We start from the raw sequence: 26,876 nt of genomic DNA on the forward strand, positions 1-26,876 counted from the left end.
TTTTATATTCATATTTATATTATAATTGAAACCCTTCAAACTAGGTAGTATACAGTTATAATTTTTATATTAAAAGAAACATCTCAAGTTTAAATATTTCAAATTAGTTCAAATTAGGCCACCAGTGGCCGAGCGGTAAGTCGCTGAACACTGGTAGTTCGGTCCGAGGTTCGAATCCAACGAACGGGCTGGCTGCATGGGCGTTTTCGTGGTTTTCCCCATGTGTAACGTGTATACAAGCCAGTTTCTCTTAGAAAGTCCTCCACGAAGGCATCCCTCCTCTTAGACAGATAGCCCTCGAGGCTTTGCCGTAATCACACACACACACAGTTCAAATTAGTTTGACTTCCTTGTGAAAGAATATTAATAATATCTGTGTGCTGTTATGTTGAATTACCATCTTTTTCCGAAAATAAGACATGTCTAACTTTCTTTTTTGGTCCAAAATACGTGCTAGGGCTTATTTTCGGGGAAGGGCAAAAATAAAAGTATATTTATATATTTTTATTTAATATTTATTTTACACAATTTAAATTTACTAAATATAGAAATTTAAATTTATTCAATTACAGTCATGTCATCTTCTTCTGGAACATCTTCATAAATAAAATTCTGAATTATATTCTGATTTTCTTCTAAATCCATTTCCTGTTGAATCATTGGTCTGAATCTCTCATGTCTTGCGATATAGCTATCGTTAAATGAATACTTCTTGTCTAAGTAGCCTGTTCGTAGTGCATTGGAAACATCACTAACAGTTATTTTGTCCCATGAATTTTTTACCCAATTCACAACTTCTTGTAAGCCTGGTTTTACAAAATTACCTCGATGATTTCTCACCATTCTGTTTTCAATATATTCATTGATTTCCATCCGCAAATGAACCTTGAATGGCTTGTTTATTGCAATGTCAAGTGTCTGGAGGTAACCAGTCATTCCTGCCGGAATCATTATTTGATCAATCTTCCTCTCAGCAAGAAAGTTTTTCATGTCTTTAGCACAAGGAGTACTGGCTGAATCCCAAACTAGTAAACCTCTATTCTGACCCCTCAACAGTGGTGGAAGCATAAAATCAACCCACTTTCTTATAACTGCTTGGGTGCACCAGGCTTTTTCACTTTCAATGACATAAATTCCTGAAACACGTTGAATCTGGTCTTTTTTACCTTTAGTGATTAAAAATGGTGATACTTTCTTGCCATCTAGATGAATCGCCAAAATACAGGTAACATGTGCACTTTCGTAACCGGTAGAAGGAACATAAATTGACAAAGAAGCCTTGTGGTGAACTGTCGTTTGAGCTCCTTGGCCTAGGAATACCGCAATCTCATCCATAGCAATCACGTTGGAGAGTTTGGTATTTCGAAAAATCGATGCCATCAACAAAAAGCTTAAACGCAAGTGCACACATAACAACTTCATTGTCTTCCAGCTTAAACAATGTTGTTGATCTCCTTAGAAACAGTTCGTATCGTTTAAGGAAGTTGTCCAACCAGTGTGACGATGCTTTAAATTCTTCTGTGGATATATCGAATTCAATTGCTGTTTCAAGGGCAAATGTTTGAATATCAGCCCTGTGTACAACCAAAGCCATTGCTCTCCTGCCTGCAATTCATTTCCAGATGCAATCTTCCAACTCAGAAAATAATGGCTGCCGACCTGATCCAACTCTGCAGTTTTTCTCATTTCCTTGGTCCACCAGTTGACACAGGTAATCGTAGTCTGCATGCCATTTACGAACCATACGGAGATCCAGTATCTTCTCTTTACAGAATGCTACAAGATTTACATCCCTGGAGTCTTCCACGATTCCCTTTTTGTACTCGACGGAATAGCTCTTTCGTTTTGTACTCATTTTAACTGGGGTTAAAAATTATTCACTTTATTTTAAAATAAAATTACGTATGAGGAAATAATCAGACTTACAAGACTGAAATGAATACCTGCACTGTCGCTCAATGTAGACTGCTGCCTTATGTTGTATTTTTAACCAGTTCGCCGTTGGGAAAATCGCAAACATTTCGTGCCATTTTTCGCATCCAAAGGTAAACTTTTTGTGTCTAAAACTGGTCTCAGAGTATTTCTTTCCCCTTTCACCACCTGTAAAAGCCTATTTAGAAGTTCCGTTCAAATCAGATTGAACAGCGTACCTGTCACACTGAAGGATGGTGAATAACGACCCCCTAAGGGGCAACATAAAACACAAAGATTGGTGTAGTTCTTAGAGCAGATATTTTTCCCTTTGCACCCAACCCCACTTCCACTTCCTGCGACCGACCCCAAATCTATTGCAATCTATTACAATGTAAATGTAATTTTTAATTGTCAAGAAAAAGCTTTATATAAAGTAAAAATAAGGGCATTAGCTAGTATTTGAAATGTCCTTGAATTTTGTTTTATTATTTTCTTGATGGCCTGTAACAAATGAAAAGAATTGAATTGTTAAGGATTGAAAAGATAGCATTCAAATCCTTTTGTTCGTTAATAGAAAGGGAGAAAGCTGCTGTGGATCTCATAAGATATGTTGAGGGGTAGCTATTCGAAGAAAATGTCCCCATCCTTTACTTTCCTGAAACAGCCCCGCTGTGATCCTAATGCGACACCGCTGAGAAGATAAGTAACCCATCAATCACCCCTTTTGATTTTCGACTCATTCTGTGGAAATTGGAAAAAGGTCGCTGCGTCGTATGTGTCTCGGGGGTTACGGTTCAGCCCAAATTTCACCCTGACGAGAGTCTGCCAACGCTAACAGATGACAATGCCTTTCCTGTGAACATATCTCTCTCGGGGCAAACGGTGAACTGGTTAAGATAAATTCCAAGAATTAATTTGAAACGAACTGTAGAGGTAAACAATTAATTTCTCAGAACATTTTGTTTCAAACATTTCTCTGAAATATGAGTATTAAGAAAGCTAAACATATTATTATTTATACTTAATAAATCAACAGCATTTTTTAAAGAATTCTTTTTGTCACATTATTTTAACTAGGGCTTATTTTCGGAGGATGTCTTATTTTACAAAAAGTTCTGAAAATCACAATAGGGCTTATTTTCGGAGGATGTCTTATTTTCAGAAAAAGACGGTATTTGAATTAATACAATTGTTATGAAATTAAATATGCTATTTGTATTTTTACAAGCAACACTTCTGTTAACATCATGAATGGATTTTAATATGTTTTCACTAGAAAATTACACAAAATGATCAATCACAGGTATAAAAAAATTATATGCAAATTCCTCAAAAAAGATAATTAAATTACTTTGTTTAAAATTATTGTTATCATGAAAGTTCATTTGCATGAAAAAATATTAATTTGGTTTGAATGCTGTATTGTACTAAATTTATATGAAATTATAAAATGGTAGAAAATTCTGTTCTGATTTGCATTTAATTTTATAAATAGGAAAATAAAATTAAGTAAAAAATAAGATTTTATGTAATATGTAACTAAGAAAAGGATTTTAAGATGCAGCACCTTTAAGAAAATATAGCTGTTTTCACAGAAATAGTTTGGAATGGATAAAACATTCAAGCCAGGGATATGTAATGTATGTAGTCACCAAAATGGCTAATTTTTGGAAGGTGACAGCCAAATTGCTTCGGAAACACTGATTATCCAGTGAAGTAATATGGGTAAAACATTAAAATACTATATTGTGCCTTTAAGCAAGTGGGCCCAGAAAGTGATTTTTGTAGGCTGTTTCAACACCATTCAACTCTTAACAATCAGTCTTTTAAAAGGTATAGAAAAATTCTTGGTTTGTTTCAGAGATCTGCTTTAATTTGGAATCTATCTTAGGCACCAGGGTTGAGGCTTGTGATTTAGGGACGGTCTTATTTAGTGAACCTGTACTCAAAACTATTAGAATTGGATAAAAGAAATAAATGTTAAATTGTGAAGATTTCAATAAAGCTTCAATGGATCTAGAAAAATAGTTTTATATAAATAAATAAATAAAAATTCTGGAATTTGCTTTCAGGTCATACACTTAGCTCAAAGAATCAATGATTTGAGCAGCTCAACATTGCATGCATACTAGTCATTCCTTCATTATCTTGAAAAATTGCATAGGAACTAATTAGCAAAAATTTGCAAATTGCCTTAATGCAAATGATACCTAAGAATAAAGCATAAAGCCATCAGTCTGCATTAACACTCAAGAGATGACAATAGAAATGTGCAGCTTACAGGTTCTAATTTTTAGAGTGACAGGGCTCCTCTTCCTCAAAAAAGATTGCTGCATTACTTTTTACAAATACTTATTCTAATCGATGGATTACTCTGCTGTAATTTTGTAGTTTTGGTATCAGTAGTTGCTGCAGAAAGTTTTTTAGCCTAAATTAATAAAAAGATGTTTGAAGTTACGTCTTTAAGAAAGAAAATTTGAATGATTGTGCATTTCTTTCTGTAGAAAATGATATTGATGAAGAATTATAATTAAATAATATCATCAGTGACTTTGCTTTATTTGCATGTAGATTGACTTTGCTATATTTACATGTAGATTTATATCATATTACATTTATAATAGATTGCAAATGTTAAAAATGTTGTATTCTTAATTAACTAAATAAATATAGATCTTTTGAAAAAAATCGAAGCAGCAAGAAGAACTTATGTGATCATGACGAAATTTGGTATGCAAAAACATCTTTATCGAAAATGTAAAGTTTCAAGGCAAATGAACATGAATTGTGATCATAGCACACGTTTTTAGTGCACAACTCGCAAAGTATAAAACTAGTAACAGAGGCGGAATATTTATCTTTCTTTGTTGCTGCCATTGTAATTCCGTAAAAAGCAACTAAAGATGCCATTATGACGATATCGAAGACCTTACAGACAACTAAACGATTTTGAACGTGGTCACATTGTAGGGTTGCGTGAAGCTGGGTGGTCATACCGAGCAATAGACTGCCACCTGCAGCGTACAGACACTGCTGTGCAGAGATGTTGCCAGCAATGGTTGCTACTAGGAAATTGCTGACGAAATGAAGGCTCTGGAAGGCCAAGGAGCACAAATGCGAGGCAAGATAGGATGATTGTTTGCCAGGCCCGAACTGCCCCAACGGTATCATTGTCGACTATTCAACGCACTACAGGCCACGTCTATACCTCCCGTGGTACCATCCACCATCTCATGGTGCTTGTCTGAGGCAGGGTTATGCTCACAGAGGCCTTTCAGATGTTTGCCTTTGACCCCACAATACCAGTCGAGTCATCTGAGTGGTGTTCCAGCCGATCATCATGGCTGCCATTAGTCTGGCATCGTATAGTGTTCAGTGATGAACTCTTGAAGCACATGACCACCGTTCATGTCTGGAGAGGATGGGGCCAGCGGTCCCAGTCAGCCCTTGTTTTACAAAGACATATAGCCATAACCCCTGTTGCCTGTTGTGATGGTGTGGGGCGCCTGCGGCCAGTTGCATTACCCTTAGTGCACGTCATTCTGGAGCCATTTTCCAACAAGATAATGCCAGGCCACATACTGCTGACGTATCTCTGGACTGTCTCCGTGCGGTTGATACTCTTCCTTGGCCAGCAAGGTCACGAGATCTTTCACCAATCGATCATCTCTGGGGTATGGTAGGCCACCAGATTCGGGCACCACAAAATATCACATATCTGGAGCAATAACTGATGAATGTCTGGCAGAATGTGTCGCAGGACGACATTAGGAACCTCTACCACTCGTTGCCTCGACGAATTTAAGCATGCATTGCCGCCATGGATGGTTCGACCAACTACTAATTTGAACGCTCAATGGGTGATTGTGAACAGGTACTATGAGCTTGATTTTTTAATAATTATATTATCTGCATGAGCTATACACATATTCAGTTTCATCAAAAACAACCACTTCTTTTATGGTGCTTCGACATTTTTGCAAAAGGGTGTATATTATAGTTTGAATTATTAACAAGTTTGATCCACGGAAGTTGGGATGCTGAAAATGTTGGAACCAAATGCATTAGTGCGTGGGCCAGATACAACCAAGTGTGTTAGGGTGTCAAATAAAACAAATTAAAAAGCTTTATTGAACTTATTTACACCTTTTTGCGGGAATAGCACTACCTCTCTGGTCCTCTTTTTTAATTATTAACATCTTTTTCTTACATCTTCTTTCAACTGACATTGTTTTAGTCCGAATAATTCCTGAAGGGCTATAGAAAAACTTTGCAAAAGAAAATACAAATTTTGTTTTTCTTGCTGAAACTTTAATCCTCTTTTGTATTCTTCATTGTTCAAATTGTGCTTCATTCCCTCAAACCAGAGCCTCAAATTATGCTTCACTGTTCATCTCATTACAAAGTTATATGCCTTTTTACAAGAATTCAAAAGCCTACTAATCAAAGGCTAGTTTTTTCAGTGTACATATTGTGAGAAAGAAGATTGTGACAGATAAGAAAGAAGCATCAAAGGGATGGAATAAAGCAGGGTTTTTTAAACGTTTTTCAGTCGCAAGCCCCTTTTATCACAGATTTTAATAATATTTACAGACGTTTTGTCGGACCCCACAAGTATTGTGCAAATCTGACACACGCGAGAGTGAAACTGTCAATTATTTTACTTATTCTGTAATATACTATTGCAGTTTTAGGTCATTAACTTTAATTTCTAATTTTAAAACATGGAACAATGTGAAAATTTTAAATAAGTAACAGATGAAATGACAGCGTTACGTGCAAAGCAAGGAAAATGAACTTTTATATTATAAAAAGAATGCATGAAAACATTTTCATTTTCTTCTTTGTCTGCATCGTCTTATCTTTATCTATTTTCAGATATATTGTGTAAAAATATTTGGTAATTGTAAAATTATTATAATAAGTTAAAGAAATATCAAAACTCCTAAAATTTTTGGCGACCCACTGCTACAGGTCCCACGACTCCCTCGGAGGTCGCAACCCGCAGTATAAGAAACCCTGTAATAAAGCAACACATTTACTTCAGCATGCATTTGAGGAATGTTGAACTTCACAAATTAAAGCTTATCCAGTTCACCATTTGTCCTGAGAAAGACTCATTCGCAGGAAATGCATCTTCATCCATTAGTAACGGCAGACTCTTGTTGGGGTGAAATGTAGGCTGAACCATGACCCTCGAGACACATTTGTCTCATGTTTTTCCAACCCCCCAGAAATGAGTTGAAAATTAGGTGAGAGATTGATGAGGTGATTGATGGGTTGTTTGGTTCCACTTATCTCCTCAGCGGTGTTGCATAAGGATCACAGCTGGGCTGTATCAGGAAAGTAAAGGATGGGAAATCATTTTCTCCAAGTGGATACCCCCTCAACATATCTCGTGAGATCCACAACATTTACCTCCCTTCCATTAAGGTGGTCTACTACAGCAGCATTACAATACTAAAAATTTTTTTACACGCAGAATCGCTAATTAAGAAACTATGTTGCGTGCAATTTGGCAGAAATATAAAGCAATAGGTCAGTTTTCGAATCACAATGTTAGAATCAGGTTTGAAATGAAATTTACTTAAATATTATATTTTAAAAAAATTAGTTTGAAATACGTAATTTTAATGTGTAGTTTGGAAAGCCATCAATAGATGGCGCTACGAGTTAAAATTTAACATTGTAATCTTATTTCTGCAAAAATTCACGAAGTAATTGATTTTGATATCAGTTATAAATCATATTTTTTTCTAAATAATATTTAGAAGCGTTTCATATATTCCTTTATACACAGTTTTCACTAAACATTGTCAGCTGTCAGCAGAATGACGTTTACGACAACCCTATTGCATTGCTATTCCGCACTCGTTTTGTTTACATTTATTTGTACTGTGGTCAGTTTGCAAAAAATATGCGAAAATATCAAGGACGACCGAAAAAACATCCTGGTTTTAATAAAAGATCCAGAATTCAGCGTAAACGTCGAGCTCAAGAAAAAAATATGAAATTAAATTCCCGAGATGTGGAAGATTCCGAACAAGCGGATGTTTTCGAAAGGTGAGAAATAATTTATTCTTTATATCGACTACCCCGTGTTTATGATTTCGTAGTAAGTTAATTCCGAAGTAAAATATGCGTATTTTTTTTATTGAAGGTCAGAAATTATTGATACAACTGCATCTGTGTCAAAGGAGAATCATTGCCCGGATGATTTTTTTACAAAGTAAGTTTTTTTTTTTTTTTTTTTTTTTTTTTTTTTGTATGTGTGTGTATGAGGGGATGCTAATAATTGTTCAATTCTGTTATAATAATTTATTCCTCCATTCACACTAAATTGTTGGGAAATATTGAAAGGGTAAATTCCAATTCACAAGGAATTGCTGAAATAATTGAATCTTTTCAAAAGTATGAGCATGTTCTTGCGATCTAAATTGAATTCACCATCATTACATGTATTATTGGAAATTTTATAGTCATATGTTTGCTACGAAATGCTTTGTCAGTTACCTATGGTATATTTTAACAGGTGTATGCACATTTATTCATGTGCTCGCTGTTCAACTTGCTTTTTTTTATTATGTCATTTACTTGGATGTTAAAACTTTCTTTTAGCGTTGGAACATTTTATGATCATTTAGTAAAATTTATATATAAATATATATTATTGCTTGTTTATTTATGGTTCTGTGTATTTGTCATGTATGCATGTTGTGAAGTGTAGTTTTTGAAAAATATGTCACAAATGTTAAATTCCACCAAAAGCTGAATTGAATTGATATTGGGATGCAGGTAATTAGAAAATATCTGCTGTGTATTTTGAGCGTAAACCAAACTAGTGCCAAGAATGGGACCAATACGCTCAGGCTTGCTTAGCCTTTTTGCCATTGTCCAAATTGAATTATCTCCAGTATAAAGGGAGTGAATGCTTTCTCTGTATAACATTAAAATATCCGTCTGATCAAAAATCTACCAATAAGAAACTTTTCATATGTTATGTGACAGACTTTCTGCAAACAGAAGTCCTCAGCTGTGTTCTTGTACATGTTTTTTAATTGTGGTTCAGATGTGTACTTCTCAAAGGAATTCTTCTCATAGGAAGATTATCTGAACATTTAAAAACTATATTCTGCTTTTAGGGGCCTAATATTTTATTCCCCTAAAATTAATATTGAAATTTCTAAAATGTTGAAAAATATGTCATCTGGATTCTGTACAAAAAATATAATCCCCTTTTTCATTTCTGCATTTGCAATTCCTGCATTTTCTTTATTCCTACATTTTTTAATTGGAAGGAATTTCATTCGCAGAGCCCTCTAATTTATTCTTACAAATCATGTAGTAATGTACCATTTTAGATAGATATAAATAACACATTTTGTAATTTTTCTAAACTGTGGTTATACAGCATGATATAATAGCTACACAGGGTATGGCGAAACAGTATACAGCAATATCTGTCGCACTGTCTGAGTGGGTGGTAGTCATACATAGCTTAATGCTTAAATTTGTTATGTGTTATTTATTTATTCATGTTTTTTTTTTTTTTTTTAATTATGTTATAGCAGTTTATTTCTTTCATTCTTAGGTCCGGAAGTGAAAAATTTGACTTTTCTACGCCAGAAGTTACAGCTAATGTTCCTAAGACAAACCAGGCTTTCCTGAGGTAAGTTGGTTTATTTTTAAAATAGATATTAGCTGTGCATGATATTACAGTTACTTAATTATGGTTAACTAATTATGTATTAATTTAGAAGTCAAGCAACCAAAATCAGCGTTATATTTTCAAATAGTGAATATTTCAAAATATGATGCTGATTTTTGTTGCTTGACTCTCAAATTAATACTTGGTCGGTGTGTTATTGTATCTTAATTAAACTAATTATGGTTCTTTTCTTCTCAGTTCTGATCTGGACATTTCAGTTATTGACTCTGACGTAGAAGGTAGAAATACAAGCTCTCTTTTGGGGTAAATATGTATTTCTCTATGCCAAAATTAAAATGTCATCATTTATGTTTTTCTTTTATGGTGTTACATTATGTTGTTTACATACTGATAGCTATTAAAACTGTTAAATATAATATTGTAGCTATCAAAAAGAGGGGGGTGAATTTGATTTGTACCAAATTTGGACGTTTTGCATGAAAGAACTTGAAAATAAAAGATTTTTTTAAAAATATATTCATTGAAATCAGTGAAATTTTCAGTCGGGACACTGAAGCAAATGAAAATATTTTGGGGTTTGATTCTTTTGATGGGAGCCTCATCAATAAGCCTACTATCTTTTTTAAATATTGCTTCTTTTTCATTGTTTTCATGATGTTTTATGTTCCCTTCATGAAAGAGATTTTAATAATTTAAATTTTGTTAATAAAATATAACAAAATGAAATCTGTGATTATGTGGCTGTTATTTTTTCCATATATATTTATTTGAGGAAAACCACAAATTTTATTATTTTACAGAATTTTTAAGAAAAATATAAGGATAAAATTTTTTAAATAATTCTGATTACTACCTTTGCTTTCCTCTCATAATGTGCCTCAAATTAGAGCAATTAGACAACAAATTTAAGTCGTGATCTTTTTTTTCCAAGTTTTTTTTTTAGGCTTAGGAGTATAAATTGCTTATCCCCACAAGACAGTGCATCTTCTTAGTATGCCATCCTAAGGCTCCGTTCACATGATAGTATAAATGTCATAGACGCATAATCATAAGGCACAAAATGTGGGAGTTCCATTCACACCTGCGAGAGAGGGTCTAAGCCATAGCCAATTAGAGAAGCTAAATTTGTGCATGCATGTATGTGTCTACAGCTTTCTCTCTCAATAGGTTTTATGTATATGCTCTGATTGGCCGACTCTTATATCAAGTCGGCACAAAGTTGAAAACTTCAAGCTTAATGCCCAAACTAGTTTTTGTGACATAGCAAGGTCTGACTACAAAGCGTTGTTAGTTGGGAATTATGACATTTATACAACGGCTTGAATAGAGCCTTAGAAAGCCATTTGGTAACTGAGTTATCCACCATGAAAGAGTTATTCTTGCCCCTCTGAATTCAGTGTTTACTGGAACACGAACATTTTATACTCAGGTGTAGAGGCCCTTCATGTGAAACCTCCGGCACACAAAGTAGTGACTAATATTGCACGAGCAAATGACACTGCGAGCATGGAAGCAGCAGTTGTGAAGATGACTCATCTTCTTGTAGTAATATACTGGTAATCCAGTGTATTATTATTGTTAATTTATTTGCTATCTGTTGCCTAAATTTCCTAAACCTAATTGCGAATGGGCTGCCTGCATGGGCGTTTTCATGGTTTTTCCCGTGTATATGAGCCATTTCCCTTAGAAAGTCCTCCATGAAAGCATTCCTCCTCTTAGGAAGATCAAGTGCTTTGCTGTCATCAAATAAGCCAAATTTAAACCTAATTTGTAATATTTATATATATTAATTATATATATGTATATATATTGTATATATATATATTTTAGCTTGGAGTCTGAGCCTCTTCAGGAGAACCTTAATGATGAATTTCTGTGTCCTGATTCACCTTTAATTATCGAAAGGGAAGATCGACGAAAGGCAAATCCATTACCATCTGGCAGAACAATTTGCAATATGTCTTTTGTAATAGTGCAGGCTAGGACATTAGAGCAACATTCCCTAAATTGTAAATTTGGAGGATCATTTATTTTTAACAAAGTGATTCGACGTGGTCTTGTCACTACATATAACTATGTATGTGATAAAATTTTATGTGGGGAAATGGCAACAATTTGTTCTGATATGGAGAAAAGCAGCCTAAATCAGCTTGCAGTATTAGGTGCGTTATCTACTGGCAGTGGATTTTCACAAGAGGAGGAAAAGTTTAGCATCATGGAAATTCCGTATATGAGCAACTCAACCTTTGCTTCTTGTGAGCGAACTACTGGCAAAATAATACAGGGATGTGCACAGGAAACTATGTGTGCTGCTATAGAAGAGGAGAAAAGGCAGGCAGAACTTCGCAATGATAAAGATAATGATGGTTATCACTGTATAACTGTCATTGTTGATGGAGGTTGGTGTAAAAGAAGCTATGGGCATGGTTACAATGCTTCAAGTGGCATATCTGTTATTATAGGCATGGTCACCCAGAAAATTTTGTTTGTTGGAATTCGCAACAAAGTGTGCCTTATATGCAGTGCTATTGAAGATGACAAGATGCCAAATAAAGTGCACCTTTGTTGGCGAAATTGGAATGGGCCTTCTACAGGTATGGAAAGCAGTGCCATTGTGGAAGGTCTGAATTATCTCCAGTGTGTTCACAAAATACGTTGTACTCGACTTGTTGGAGATGGAGATGCTAACACAATGGCCAAAGTGAAAGAAAGCGTTTCATATGGAGGACGGGTGATTAAAGTAGAATGTGCTAACCATGCTGTTCGAAGATATCGCAGAGCTCTTGAGAAACTTCAGCAAAATACTGCGCGCTTCCCCGGGGCTAAAGGAATTGCTGCCCGTAAATTGCTGAAAATTAAAATGCCACTGTTAGTCAGAGGTGCTAGAGTAGCTATAAAAGCTCATGCTTTACCTAGCCATTATCAGCACACACAAGAAGCTATTGATGCATTAGTATCTGACTTGAGAAATGGGCTACATCATATATTTGGCAAGCATGATGCTTGTAGTCTTTTTGTGCAAAGAAAGGTGCAGAGTTGGACAGCACATACAATGAAATTTTTTCCTCGGGTATGTTGCAAGCTATTGAAGCAGAAGTGGGAAGAGTACTGATATCGTGTAGCAGTACTCTTATTTGGAATGCCACAAATAATCCTGCTGAAAGCTTCATGAGTCAACTGTGTAAAACATCTGGTGGAAAAAGAGTTGATTTTTCCAAAGCTGGTGGCATGAACAGGCGTGCGAGTATTGCTGTCATGGCCTATCAAAATCCAGCACAGCAGTGGCAAAAAAATGCACAAAAAGCTGTAACAGGAAGTAGCCCCAGGACTCCAACTTTGAAATTCTTAGCTTCCAGAAATAAGCGCCATGTAAAACGTCTTGAGAGACGTAGACTTTTTGACACTGAGAAGAAAAAGAGAAATATGAGGAAAGCAGGACATATTCAGCAAGGTGGGGATATTTCTTATGGTGATTTTCCTGAGAAACCAGACCTATCAGATGAAGCATATGAATTGGCAGCTAAAAATTTTTTTATATCAATTGAAGTTCCAAAAAAAGATTCTCTTGAGGCCGTAACACGTGGACAGTCATCATCTGAAAGATGGCGTCATGAAAGATCAAGAAGAATATCATCATCCTTTTTCAAAGATGTTGCTGATAGGCGTCCAACAACACTCAGTGCTGCTTTAGTGAAACGTATCATATATAATGATAACGTTTCAACTAAAGCATTAAAGTATGGCTTGGTTAACGAAGCAGTAGCCTTAAATCAATACAAGGAAAAGCACATGAAAAAACATCAGACGTTGTGGCCTTTTTATTGATCCTAAATATCCCTTTCTTTGTACTTCGCCAGATGGATTGATAGACGAAGATGGATTACTTGAAATAAAATGTCCTTATACAGCCAGATTCTCAGCAGACTTGTCAGACTTTTTCAGCAAGCCTAATTCTGTTGGTCTTCGGATGGATGCTGATAATAATCTTTATTTACCGAAAAGCCACAAATATTATTTTCAAATTCAAGGGCAGTTAGCCATAACAGAGAGGAATTGGTGTGATTTATATATATGGTGCAGAGAAGATGCAATCACATTAAGAATACCCGAAGACAAAACTTTCTGGATCAGTTTAGTTCCAAAACTCGAAAAATTTTACGTGAATTGTATTCTTCCTGAGCTTGTTGATCCAAGAGCACCAAGAAAAATGTCTCTTAGAGAACCGAAGTATATTGTTGATGCTAGAGCACAGAATGAGAAACAAAAACAGGCCACTGCTTCTGTAAAACAAACACAAGAAAAAAGAGAAATTGAAATTTCAGAAGCAGATAAAATTATTTCATCTCCTAGAAAGAATGCAGGAGAGAAAAGAATCAGGAAACCAAAAATTATTTTTGATTTGTAATCAGTAAGAAGCCAAGCCAGCACACCGTAACATTTTCTACGTCTGAATAAAAACTATGCCTGCAACAAAGCATTATGATTAAATCCATACCTAATTAGAATATTACCCCATTTCTCTAAAAAAAATATGTTCAAAAAGTCTCTGCTTTCAGTAATAGATATGTCTGATCAATTCTGCCATAATTCTGTAATCAATACTTGAAGCTAGAATCTCCTGTGCTGCACTGCCATTGCATCTCTTTTCTGAATGTTTCATCATCCACTTCTCATTCTAAATATTCCTGTGTGCTTTCATTTATAGCTGCTAACTTGTTGTGAACATTTTCTGCACCACATGTTATATTTTGCAGTGTAAATAATGCGTGCAATCATATATTTTGGTTTTAATCATCAGTAACTTTGGTAAAACTACATTTATGCAAAGAAGACTTCCATAAAGTCACAGTTTCTGTGAAAAAGAAAATAAGTTTGATGACCTCTGTCATAATTCAATAAATAATTTTTTAAAATAGCATCACCTGTGCTGCACTAACATTGGAAAAAATTAAAGTCATCTCTTTTCTGAATGTTTCCTCATGCACTTCTGTTTCTAAGTATTCTTGTGTGCTTTGATCCATAGCTGATAACTTGTTGAGAATATTTTCTGCACAACATGTTACACCTCTGAACTTAAATACTTGCGGTAAAGAAGTATTTTGGTTTGAATCATGTGTAACTCCAATATAAGTCCATTTCTCCAAGGAAAACCTCCACAAAGTCACTGCTCCTGATTCAGCTGGAAGGACATCCATACAATGATATTTGAGAAGAAGACATACAAAATTGAGTATTGTGGAAAGATGATTGCTTATATCTTGAACGTGGATGATCCACTTGTCTACAAAACTCATAACCATTCTAAAAAATAAGGACATCAAATTTCAGTGCATCCTGCTCTCACAAGAGAGAAAGGTGATCATTAGAAGCCTTCCCAGCTCCACATGTTAATGCTGCCTCATGTTGCATAATATAATAATACACACACTGGCCAATCAATAAGAAACCTTTCAGATTTTCATCTGAATGCATGCTAGGGATGAAATATCCAAATTTTTTCTATGATGTGGATTATACTTGGTTAAAATGCCAGTATAAGTAAGGTGTAAGAGTGCTTTTCATGATGAATGAAGTAAAATGGGGAAAAAAGGCGGCAGATCGTTCACCATTTGAAAAAGGGGCTTATTGTTGGTGCACATTTAGTGGGGGCATCGATTTCGAATCCTTCTCTAAAAAATGTAACTGCAGTTCGAGCATAGTTTTCAAAGACAGTGATCGGCGGTATCTCCGATGAATTGTACGGCAGAACACGGATTCAACTATCACAAATCGTCAACCAAGGCTCTTCCCAACAAATTTCAGCTAGAACTATGCGCAGCGAATTGCAGAGGGATAGGAATGCATAGTTTTGGTGCCTGTAAGAAAATCACTCAGTTCTGCCGACATGCAAGACTTCATTTTCAGTGGTGTCGAGAAAAGACACTGGACATCTGAGGATTGGAAATGGGTAATGTGGTGGGATATTACATTATGTATTACATATTAAACATAAGTTATGGGTTACCTCATAACTACAGAAGGTTCCTGTTCGCTGCCAGAAAAGGTTGAAGTAATCTGCAATATAAATTACCGACAATACATGAGCTTTGTTCATTTATGGGCATGATAAAATTTTATCGATGCTTTTTGAAAAATGCTGCAGAAACTCAAGGAGTCATACACGAAATGTTAAAGGGTGATAAAAAAAAGATCATTGTAAAGTTCCATGCACAGATGAAGGTGTTTAGTGTATTTAATTATGGCAAAGCACACTAGGGCTATCTGCCTAAGAGAAGGGATGCCTTCGTGGAGGACTTTCTAAGGGAAACTGGCTCATATACACGTTACACATGGGGAAAACCACGAAAACGCCCATGCAGCCAGTACGTTCGCGGGATTCGAACCTCCGACCGAACTACCAGTGTTCAGCGATTTTACCGCTCTGCCGCTGGTAGGCCTGCACAGATGAAGGAATTCACCAGTTTGAGAAGTGCAAATCTGATTTAGTCAATGGTGCCCTTTTGTGTTTCCCAATGGATTACCCTTTGTGTGCAGATACATCAGACTTTCCTATAGGATCAGTATTGCAGCAATTGGAAGAACAAGAACAAGACTGAAAACCTATTGTGTTCTACTCTAAAACATTAAATAATGCACAGAAGGTTTATAGTACCTATGACAGAGAATTCTTAGGAATATATCTTTCTGTCAAGCATTTTAAACATGTATCGGAAGGACGCAAATTCATCATACTTACTGATCACAAGCCACTGTCATATGCATAGAAGCAAAAGAATGGGAAGGCATAACCCAGACAACAACACCAACTTCAGTATATATCGGAATTTTCAACTGATATTCAGCATATTGATGCCAAAGAAAATTTAGTTGCAGTTGAAGTAGTCTCAGTTACTGGCTATGAAGCAGTAGCAGATGCTCAAGAATATAATGAAGAATTGCAACATTTAATGACAGGTAGTGCTTCACTGAAATTTAAATCATCTACATTAGCATTTTGGAAAACATTAAGATGTGACAGCTCAACAACCAGTATCAGGCCTTTTATTTCAAAGCAATTTAGACAACAAATGTTTCATCAAATTCATAATTTTGCTCCTCTGGTATCAGGACAACTGTCAACGAGATGACTGAAAAATTTATCTTTCCAAATATAAAGAAAGAAATTCACGAATAGACTTAAAGTCCTGTTAATTGTCAAAGGAGCAAAGTCAACAGGCATACAAAATCTAAAATAGCCGAGTTCCAAGCACCTCATGCTAGATTAAGTATTGTGCAAGTTGACCTGATTGGGCCATTACCACCATCTGCTGGTAGGACGTATTATCTGACATTTATTGACCATTTTTCCTGTTAGGGAGAAGTAGTTTCTTTACCAGATATCACAAGAGAAATGGTTGTCAAAGCATTTTACAATCATTGGATTAGCAGATTTGTTGTGCCTAGTTCCATAATCTCAGATCAAGGAAGACAGTTTGAGTCGCAGCCTTTCAAGAGCCTTGCAAAGGTATGTGGTGCTAAAGTTTTACGTTCCACTCCATACCACCCACATTGCAGTGGGAAAATTGAGCAGTTTCTCAGAACTTAAAAAAATGCAATAAAGGCTCACAGCAACATCAGATGGACAGAAATCCTTCTAGGATTCAGAGTTGCAATATGTCCTGATACTAATCACTCTGTAGCTCAAATGGTATATTTTATGCAAATAAGGTTACCATGTGAGTTTTTCGACTACCTACCACTAAAACTAAACCTGAACCATTTGTAACAAATTTACTGTCTTTTATGGATCAGCACCAGTTTATCAACTGCTAACAAACATAAAATATTTATGCATAAAGACTTGAGATCATGTTCTCATGTGTTTGTGAGAACTGATCGTGTGAAAAAGGCACTTGAATTTGCTTATTGAGGGACCATTTTTTTGTGGTGAAAAAATATGATAAATATTTCCGAGTCTTAATTAAGGACAGACAAGTTAACATTTCATTGACAGACTGAAACCAGCTTATTTGTTACTTTCGAACAAATTACTAGAAACAGTGACTAAAAATAAAAAACCATTTCACATTTCATGTACCCAAAATTCTGATATTGTACCTAACGTCAAATCTATTATTCTAGATGGTATGAAAATCAGAAAATGTGTTGGATTTAAGGACTAATGTTTTGTATATTTTGCTATACTTCATCATCTTCTAAATATTAGTAAATATATATTACGTATTTCCAGCGTCATTCTGACTAGAGGGCGCTGCGTTCGTCCTAATAGTCAGTGGCAGGCAGGATACTAAAGGTGTAAGACGTGGAAGGCAGAGATGCCTAATAATATATCTCTAATTGATTGAAATTTTCGTATATTTTCTTGTAAATAAATGTTGTTATTGTTAACAAAACCTCTTATTATCTCTTGGATGCACCTTTAGTCTCATAGAACCATTAGATGCAAAATTGGTGCATCTTGTCCGCGAATGTGGAATACCGGAAGCAATTAGTCATCATTACTGGATTATATTTCTGAGAAGTTTGGATACTTTACGCACGCTTTTGGATACGTAACATTGCATACTGGACTGTGGAGGTAAGACCTTTTGAACTCACATATTCGGAGTTAATATGGATAAGCTTTCGAAAATAATTGAAAAAAGAAGTAACGTTCGCGCTAGTGTCACTAAACTAGTTAAAAGAGTGCAGAAGCTTGATGAAGCCGTCGAAGACGTAAGTTCATTATCAGAACTACTGGAACTATTAGAAACGAAAGAGCAGATCTTGAAAAGCCATGATTTAGAGGTGGAAGCACTCATAGACGATCCGGAAAAATTTAAAGGTGAATTAAAGGCTTCGAAAGAATACGATGACAAAATATTGTTAGCTAAGATTAAACTAAAAAGCAAAATTAAAGAATTAGCAGCAGAAAATGTTCCGCGGACTTCTTCAGTTCTTAACACATATAGTGTTTCGGAAAACACTGTTACGGCTTTAAAATTACCAAAGTTAGAAATTTCGCGATTCTATGGTGATTCTGGCAAATTTATGGAATTCTTAAACTGTTTTGATAGCGCAATCGGTTCAAACAATTCACTTACGAAAATTGAAAAATTCCAATATTTAAAATCTCTTCTTTCTGGTCCTTCATATAACGTTGTTGCGGGTTTTGAATTGAATGAGAAAAACTATGACTCATGTCTTGAGCTTTTAAAACAAAGATATGGTAGAACTGATTCTATTATAAATTCTTACATGACTAAATTATTAAGCTTAGAACCCGTGAGAAGTTCGTCTAATGTTAAGGGTTTGCGTAAATTATACGATGAAATAGAAGTTAATATAAGAAATTTGCGTTCATTAAATGTAACGGAGGGTTCATATGGGCATTTATTGAATCCAATATTATTGAAGTTGCTACCACAAGATTTGGTGTTAGATTTTCACCGAAAACGAAACAGGGAAGTGAATTGTGAGGTTTCGGAAATTATTACGTTTTTGAGGAATGAAGTCGAATCTAGGGAAATTGTCGAAACTGTGATGAGCCCCCTAAAAGGTTACGAAACAAAACGATCCTTTTCCCAAAATTATCAAAGTGGTCAAACTTATCAGAAAAACTATTCAAAGCCTAAAAATTTATCAACCGCTTCAGCGTTAAATACACAAATAAAAAATGCTTGTTTATTCTGTGACGGTCATCACGATTCCGTAAGTTGTAAAAAATTGGATGTAGAACAAAAAATAAATAAGCTTAGGACTGAAGCTAGATGCTGGTGTTGTTTCCAGAAATATCACAGGTCTCGCGTATGCAGGGAAAAAATATGGTGTAAAAATTGTTTAAGCAATTTTCATCATGAGTCAGTGTGTAGAAAAAATAAACCCGTTAATGTTACTTTGAAAGGTTGTGAGAAGCAAGTAGAAAGCGAAACTGTTTTGAATGACTCACAATCTAAATCTAATAAAAGCGCCGAGAATATTTCTGTGTCTCATAGTAATATATGTACCAAAAATAAGCCCTTTTTACAAACATGTACAGTTTTAGCCTGTTCGGATAAAAATTCAGTCTTAACTAATGTTATTTTAGACAATGGTAGTCATCGAAGTTTTATTTCATCTCGATTAGTTAAGGAATTAAAATTAAAGCCAATACGCTACGAAAGAATAGCTATTTTCGCTTTCGGAGACAAAATAGCACGTGAGAAGGAATACGGTATCGTTTCATTGACGTTGCGCAATAGGGATCAAAGTTCGAAATCGTACGAGTTAGAAGCTGTCATAACGGATTATATATGTAATTTGTCCTTGAAAATTCCTGATGTATCTATTCGCAATGTGTTGAAGGAAAGAGGTTTACCTTTGGCTGATTCATTTTCTGGCGACTGTCAGACGGAAATACTTATCGGATGTGATTCATTTTGGGATGTTGTTTATGACCAGAGAGTAAAGTTAAATGAAAACATTACGGCGATAAATTCTTGTTTCGGTTGGTTACTAGCGGGAGTGGAAGGAAGTAATAAATTGACTAATAATTATGAAAATGTATGTTTAGTCATGGACTCTTCTTCCATTTTGTGCGATTTAAAAAAATTTTGGGAAATAGAAGAATTTCAGTCAGACAAACAAAACTTTTCTGAATGGGACAAGCAATTGATTGAAAAATTTGAAAATTCTCTGGAATTTAATGGGGAAAGGTACGTTTGTAGATTGATGTGGAAGGAAAACTTGGGACCTGCAGTTGGGTTGAATTCTAATTATGAGGTTGCGAAAAAGCGTTTTGATTCGTTAAAGCACAAACTAAATAAAAATCAAGAAATTTATGACCAGTATAAACAAATTATATCGGATCAGTTAGAATGTCAGATTGTGGGAAAATGTGTTAATGAAGATAAAAATTTAGGATATTATATGCCTCACAGAGCGGTAATTAGGGATGACAAGGAAACAACTCGAGTTAGAATTGTTTATGACTGTAGCAGTAAAGGTAATGAAAATAATAAATCTCTTAATGAGTCTCTAGAATCAGGAGTAAATCTTTATGCAAATTTATTGGACATAATTCTTAAATTTCGAGAATATCAAGTTGCATTTTGCGGACATTTAGAGAAAGCTTTTCTTATGATAGAGATTGCGGAGGAAGATAGAAAATACCTTAAATTTTTGTGGTTTCCCGAAGAGGTAGGCGATTCAACCGAAACTCTCCATTTAAATCGTCTCCCATTTGGTTTAACTACTTCGCCATTTTCCTTGGCTTGCGTTTTGAAATTTCACATTAAGAAATTTAAGGAACATCATCCAAAATGTTATGACATGTTAAATTCTTTTCTTTATGTTGATGATCTCTGCTATGGAGCCAATACCGTTCAAGATGCTTATCATTTAACTTCTACGGCAATAGAGATATTAAAAGCAGCGGGATTTCAATTGAGGAAATTAAAAACTAATTGTCCGGAATTGTATAAACTTTGGAATGAAAACGGATATGAGGAAAATACTGACTTCGGGCAAGGAACAGGTTTCTTGGGATTGAAGTGGGATCCGATTGAGGATAAAATTAAATTAGATTTAAGAGATGTTAGGGATTCCATTGATGCTAGAATCACCAAGCGTCATGTTTTGAGAGTTATTTCAAAGATATTTGATCCATGTGGACTCATTAGTCCCTTTGTAATCACTGTGAAAATTCTTCTGCAAGAGATGTGGGAACGTGGTCTACAATGGGATGAAGATTTGCCAAGTGACCTCCAAAATAAATGGAAAACCTGGTGTTCTGAACTTTGTGAACTTGAATCAGTATCTATTGAAAGAAGGTTTTTTGAAAGTGTAGAAATAAGTGAAGTTTCTCTTCATGTGTTTTGTGACGCCAGTCCCAAGGCATATGGGGCTGTTACGTTCCTAAGGTACGTGAATTACAATGGCCAAATCAAAGTGAGCTTTATAATGTCAAAAAGTAAAGTTGCTCCTTTAAAAACTTTGACTCTTGCAAGATTAGAGTTAATGGCAGCTCTCCTCGCTGCACGTTTAGGAAATTATTTACAAGGTCTATTTCCTAATTTCGCGAAACAAATTTTCTTTTGGAGCGACTCTCAAATCGTCCTTCATTGGTTGAAAGGATCTTCTAAACAATGGAAACCATTTGTCGCCAACAGAGTAGCTCAAGTGCAGTCGCTGACTCTACCAGAGTGTTGGAACCATTGCAGTGGCTCCGACAATCCCGCAGACCTTACTACTAGAGGAGAATCGGCTAGGAGGATTCTTACAAGTTCTCTGTGGTGGTCAGGCCCTGTTTGGTTGTCTAAACCGCTTTACTCGTGGCATCTTCAAGAATCGCTACAACATTTTAATGACATCTGTGATGAACGCGTTATAGTGAAAGAGCGACGGACTGCACTGGTTAATTCCATGGTAACCAGTTCAGCTAATGGAAACTTACCTATGTCGTCGTTACTGGACGTTAATGACTTCAGCGAATTAAGTAGATTACTGCGTGTTACTACTTGGATTAAAAGGTTTGTGCACAATTCTAAACCTAATTCTACAAAATTAAATGGACCTATATGTGCTCCAGAACTAGAGCAAGCTTTGCGTTTTTGGATCAAAGCTACACAATTTAAGCATTATAGTACAGAAGTTACCCAACTTCTTTCTAAAGGAACTATCGATAAGAGTTCACGCATATTTAATTTGAATCCTGAACTTGATGATAATAACTTACTTTGTTTAAAGGGACGTTTACAGTTTTCATGTAACGATATGCGAGCTAAACATCCTTAGCTTCTTCCATCTAATGATAAATTTGTCGAACTACTTATCTGTGATTCTCATACTAAAATGTGCCATTTAGGTGTTGATGCAACTTTAACACATTTACGAGAACAATTCTGGATTGTTAAAGGTCGTCAATTTGTGAAAAAAGTGTTAAATAACTGTCTGATTTGTAGACGATTCAAAGTGAAATCTGTAATGCAGGTGGTTGCCCCTTTACCGCCTGATAGAATTCAAGAGCATCCACCATTTGATGTATGTGGTGTGGATTTTGCCGGACCATTTTTTGTTCGTGATTTTAATTCAAAGTGTTATTTACTTATATTCAGCTGTGCAGTGACAAGAGCTATCCACTTAGAAGTAGTTCTTAACATAAGTGCTGATTCCTTTTTGTTAGGATTCCGACGATTTGTTTCTCGTCGAGGATTATGTTCCACTATATATTCTGATAACGCCAAAGCTTTTAAAAAAGCAAATAGTGAATTGAAAAAATGGTGGAATCAGATAGATAATGATCAAGTTAAAAATTTATTTGCTTCTAAAGGTATAGTTTGGAATTTTATAGTTGAAAAAAGTCCATGGTGGGGAGGTTTCTGGGAGAGACAGATACGGACGGTTAAAACCTGCTTAAAGAAAATTGTTGGACGATCCTCTCTCTCTTTGAAGGAATTGGAAACTATTCTTTCGGAAATTGAAGCTCTGGTTAATTCCAGGCCTATCACGTATCTGTACAACGAACCCTCAGAACCCTCTCCACTCACCCCATCTCATTTTCTTATTGGTAAAAGGTTGGTGTCTTTACCTGTAATAAAACATAAAAATGAAAATTTAAATGTTAATAGGAATTCTTTGGTAAAGAAATATAAATATCAGCAAACACTTTTGAATCACTTCTGGAACAGGTGGAGAAAGGAATATTTACTTAATCTAAGATCAGCTTATATTTCTCCACAACCAGGTAAAATAGTTTCATTTAAAGTGAATGATATTGTTTTGATTAATGATGAGCGTTATCCCAGAAATATGTGGATGATGGGAAAAATTTTAGAGCTATATCCAGGAAGAGATGGAAAAGTTCGTTCTCTTCTTATTCAGACTCCTAAAGGACAAATAAAACGCTCAGTACAACTTGTGTATAATTTGGAAATTAATCCTTAATTGTGTTAGTTTAATTGAGTTGCAACCTGTTAATGTTCTATCTGTGTATTAATTATAGTTTAATTGTGCTTATATTTTAATGCTTGATATTTGAACAATTTTCTTTGGAAGTTAAAAGTGTAATTGGTTTTTGTATGTTAAGTCACTGAATAATTTTGAAGCTTCGTATTTGATATAATATGCTATTTATTTTTATTCTTGTAATTTTAAATGGTTCCTGAATGTAAATTTAGTTGAAATTCAATGGTAAGTGAGTTCAGGTGGGGAGTATTACGTATTTCCAGCGTCATTCTGACTAGAGGGCGCTGCGTTCGTCCTAATAGTCAGTGGCAGGCAGGATACTAAAGGTGTAAGACGTGGAAGGCAGAGATGCCTAATAATATATCTCTAATTGATTGAAATTTTCGTATATTTTCTTGTAAATAAATGTTGTTATTGTTAACAAAACCTCTTATTATCTCTTGGATGCACCTTTAGTCTCACAGAACCATTAGATGCAAAAATATATATCTGCATTAGTGATAATCAGCTGTGAGCACATAGTGCACCATCTGCAACTCATTTGGGTATAATGCTAGTGATTATAATGTCCTTGCTTTTTCCCATATGCCATATGTTGCATGAAATTTTGTTATATGAATCTAGCTTCCTGTGAGGAATTTCTGTGATCTTTCTAGTATGTATGGTCAAGAATTAGGCTTGTGATATACTGTCATGATTTTGCCCACATGTTCCCTGAATATACTGCCATTTCCTTAGGAAGACTTCCAAGAAGAATACTGTTGTGAGTTCTAAGCCTAACTATGGTTTGGAACTGTTTATAATGAATTATTGGGATTCTGCACATGTAATGTGGATGCAATTCTATTTCCATTTAGAAGATTTTCTGCAAAGGCAATGCTTTAGCTGTGAGATAATTCTGTTTTGGAAATAAAACTGATATTTATTTAGATTTGTGGTATTTATAAGGCAGTTTATCAATAGCAGGTAGCATCTTGCCTCTTTGCTTTGATCAGGGCCTGTGCAACCAGTGGTAGTCAAAATTTTATAATTTAGCAGAGGGCACTGAGCAGCAAAATTTAGAGGCAAAAAAATGTTCAGAACTTACGAAGACATCAGCCAGCAGAATTTAGGATATGCAGAGATTGCACTGAGTGGCAATAGTGCCATATGTTACATTTGCTATCTGCATTATTAATTTGTGAAACAATTTCAGCTGCTTGAAAATGCATTTTTCTGTTAGAAATTTGTATTTCTTGCAATTTCTTTTTTTTTGGGGGGGGGGTCGAGAATATGGTGTTAAAAATATTTTATCATTTTCTTTTTTTTTTCTTTTCAGGTGAAAATTTTGTGCATGATTTGGCTTTCATTGAGACGTCTCTGGGTCAGGAGTTACTAAGGAAGAGAAACTTACATGCAGGTTGAAGCATGCAGTGTCAAATGTATAAGGAATATAAAAGATGCTGTATATTAGTATAAGTTTGAATAACCATAATAAAAAAATTTCTTGAAAATTGTGTTTTTTCTGCGAGTTATTAAAATTGGAAATAATTAATTACAATATTTATGAAAATTTTCGAAAATAAAAATACAAGTAGTATTTAAAAAGTACTGCAAAACTCATTTTTAAGTAGAAAAATTATTCTCAGATGAAATTCTTTATGCAAAAGGATTCGATTATGCAAAAGGACTTTTTTAGTATTTGAAAGGTTCATTTGAACCCAACAACTGAAACTAACGTATCCCCAGTTTATTGATACCAACCATTTTGTTGGTATCAATGAACCCACTACTTTCTAAAAGCATTTCTGTCAATTACTAAGGGCTAATGAACAAGAGTTGAATTCTCAAGATGAATGTTGCCGAAACAGAAAAAAGTGTACTTCAGAACATTCTGCAGTAGCTCAAACAAAGTCACGGACCTCATCTATACTGTAGTCAGAGAGAAATTATTCCCCTTCCTTTTCTTTCAAAAGCTGAGTTTCCAAACGCACAACGGGAGGCCGTTGCTAAAAGCTGTGGAACCAGTTTTATAGCTATTTTTAGCAACTTGTGAGCTGTTTTTCAGATAACACAGTAAATCTCGGGGAGGGGGAATTTGAAATCATGATCACTGCCGGTACGGCAGAATTTACGTACAGCAAAATTGTAAAATTCAGCGAAGCATCAAGCAATAAAATTTTAGAATTTTGTGGGAAGGGCACTTGACAACAGAATTTATTGCGTACAAAGTCAGCAAAATGCATAGCGCCGTACCTGATTCATGATACAGCAGTATTCATTACCAATAGCAAACTTGTTTGAGGATAAGTTCGAAAAAATGTTTTCTAGTTGTTACCTAAAATCGGTAAACAATAATGTTTGAAAGATTATTCGATTATATCGTTACTAATATGGTAAAAATTTGAAAAGCAATCAGAAGCCGTATCTCTAGGGTCTTCAAGTCACGATTTGTTTTTATTTGTTCGAATATGATATTTATATCTCTCTTCCTACAAGTATGTATCTTCGTACGTATAAAGTATCAAAAATAATAAAAGTAATTAATAAATTTTCTCTAGTTGCCCTGAAAACTACATCTGAATATAAAGATAAGAAAGACATCAGTAAATTGCTGTTGTTATTTGCTGATCATAATGGTAATCAACCGAACATGATCACATATACCGTCTTCAAAACTTTGATTTTTATCAAGCTTCATATAAATACTAGGTTTTTGTTAGTCACGTAATTTGACATCCTAAATTTAAGATGACAGATGAAATAATGACTAGTTCTGAATTAGCTCACTCAGGAAGTAAAATTTTCTCCTTCCCGTCAATATAGCATATTTATAGCTCCCAATGATGGCGATCACTAACTAAATATGTTATGGATTAGAACCCTATTGCACTCCATAAGTTTTTCTTTATTCGCTTTATGTGCATGCATGCATGCTTGGTTGTGGAAGAAATTAAAAAGCCCCCCCTTTTTTTTTTTTTACTTAGGTTATTCGAATGTATACGCCAGACATTTATTTGTTGAACTGTAGTTATAATTTGGAACGTGGTGCTAGAGCCGAACCGAACGTCAGTTTGTTTAGAATTATAGAGTTTGATTACGCCAAAGCAGGTGAATTTGGAAAACACCAAAATCGGTCATGCATCCAACTCGTTATCGAGGCTTGAACTCCGGATGAACTACCAGTGTTCGGCGGCTCGCTTGCTAGAACTGCGTTAGGCTCTTTGAATGTAGCAAAGCCACGAGGGTTACCTTCTTAAGATGGCAGGCCTTCGTGGAGTCATTTTCTGAAGGCTTAGATTAGGTTATTATGGCAAAGCACAGTAGGATGCCTTCATGTTGAACTTTCTTAGAGAAATTGACAACCCATACACGTTACACATACAGAAAA

General features: G+C 35.1%; 2 protein-coding genes and 1 pseudogene across 5 annotated transcripts in view; all 3 read left to right on the forward strand.

Moving 5' to 3' along the window:
• On the forward strand, positions 1-24,999 carry LOC146993517 (uncharacterized). Its single transcript, XM_085827583.1, has 5 exons — positions 1-7,977; positions 8,075-8,143; positions 9,506-9,583; positions 9,821-9,886; positions 24,825-24,999. The coding sequence occupies exons 1-5, from the start codon at positions 7,832-7,834 to the stop codon at positions 24,826-24,828; spliced, it is 363 nt and encodes a 120-aa protein (XP_085683709.1). The 5' UTR covers positions 1-7,831; the 3' UTR covers positions 24,829-24,999.
• LOC118198429 (putative protein-lysine deacylase ABHD14B) overlaps positions 1-26,876 on the forward strand; it is a 59,683-nt gene that overhangs the window by 17,089 nt on the left and 15,718 nt on the right. The gene's annotated exons all lie outside the window — the stretch shown is intronic.
• Positions 10,626-13,995, forward strand: LOC118193949 (uncharacterized; annotated as a pseudogene).

Source organism: Stegodyphus dumicola, chromosome 12 (genome assembly GCF_044657685.1).
Source record: "Stegodyphus dumicola isolate Sdum_Otavi_A_Nest chromosome 12, ASM4465768v1".
In the NCBI taxonomy this organism is placed as follows: Eukaryota; Metazoa; Arthropoda; class Arachnida; order Araneae; family Eresidae; genus Stegodyphus; species Stegodyphus dumicola.

Coding starts and splice junctions, on each gene's coding strand:
- LOC146993517 (XM_085827583.1), top strand. CDS start 7,832: ATGCGAAAATATCAAGGACGACCGAAAAAACATCCTGGTTTTAATAAA. Junction 7,978..8,074: donor CAAGCGGATGTTTTCGAAAG/GTGAGAAATAAT, acceptor TTTTTATTGAAG/GTCAGAAATTATTGATACAA. Junction 8,144..9,505: donor CCGGATGATTTTTTTACAAA/GTAAGTTTTTTT, acceptor TTTCATTCTTAG/GTCCGGAAGTGAAAAATTTG.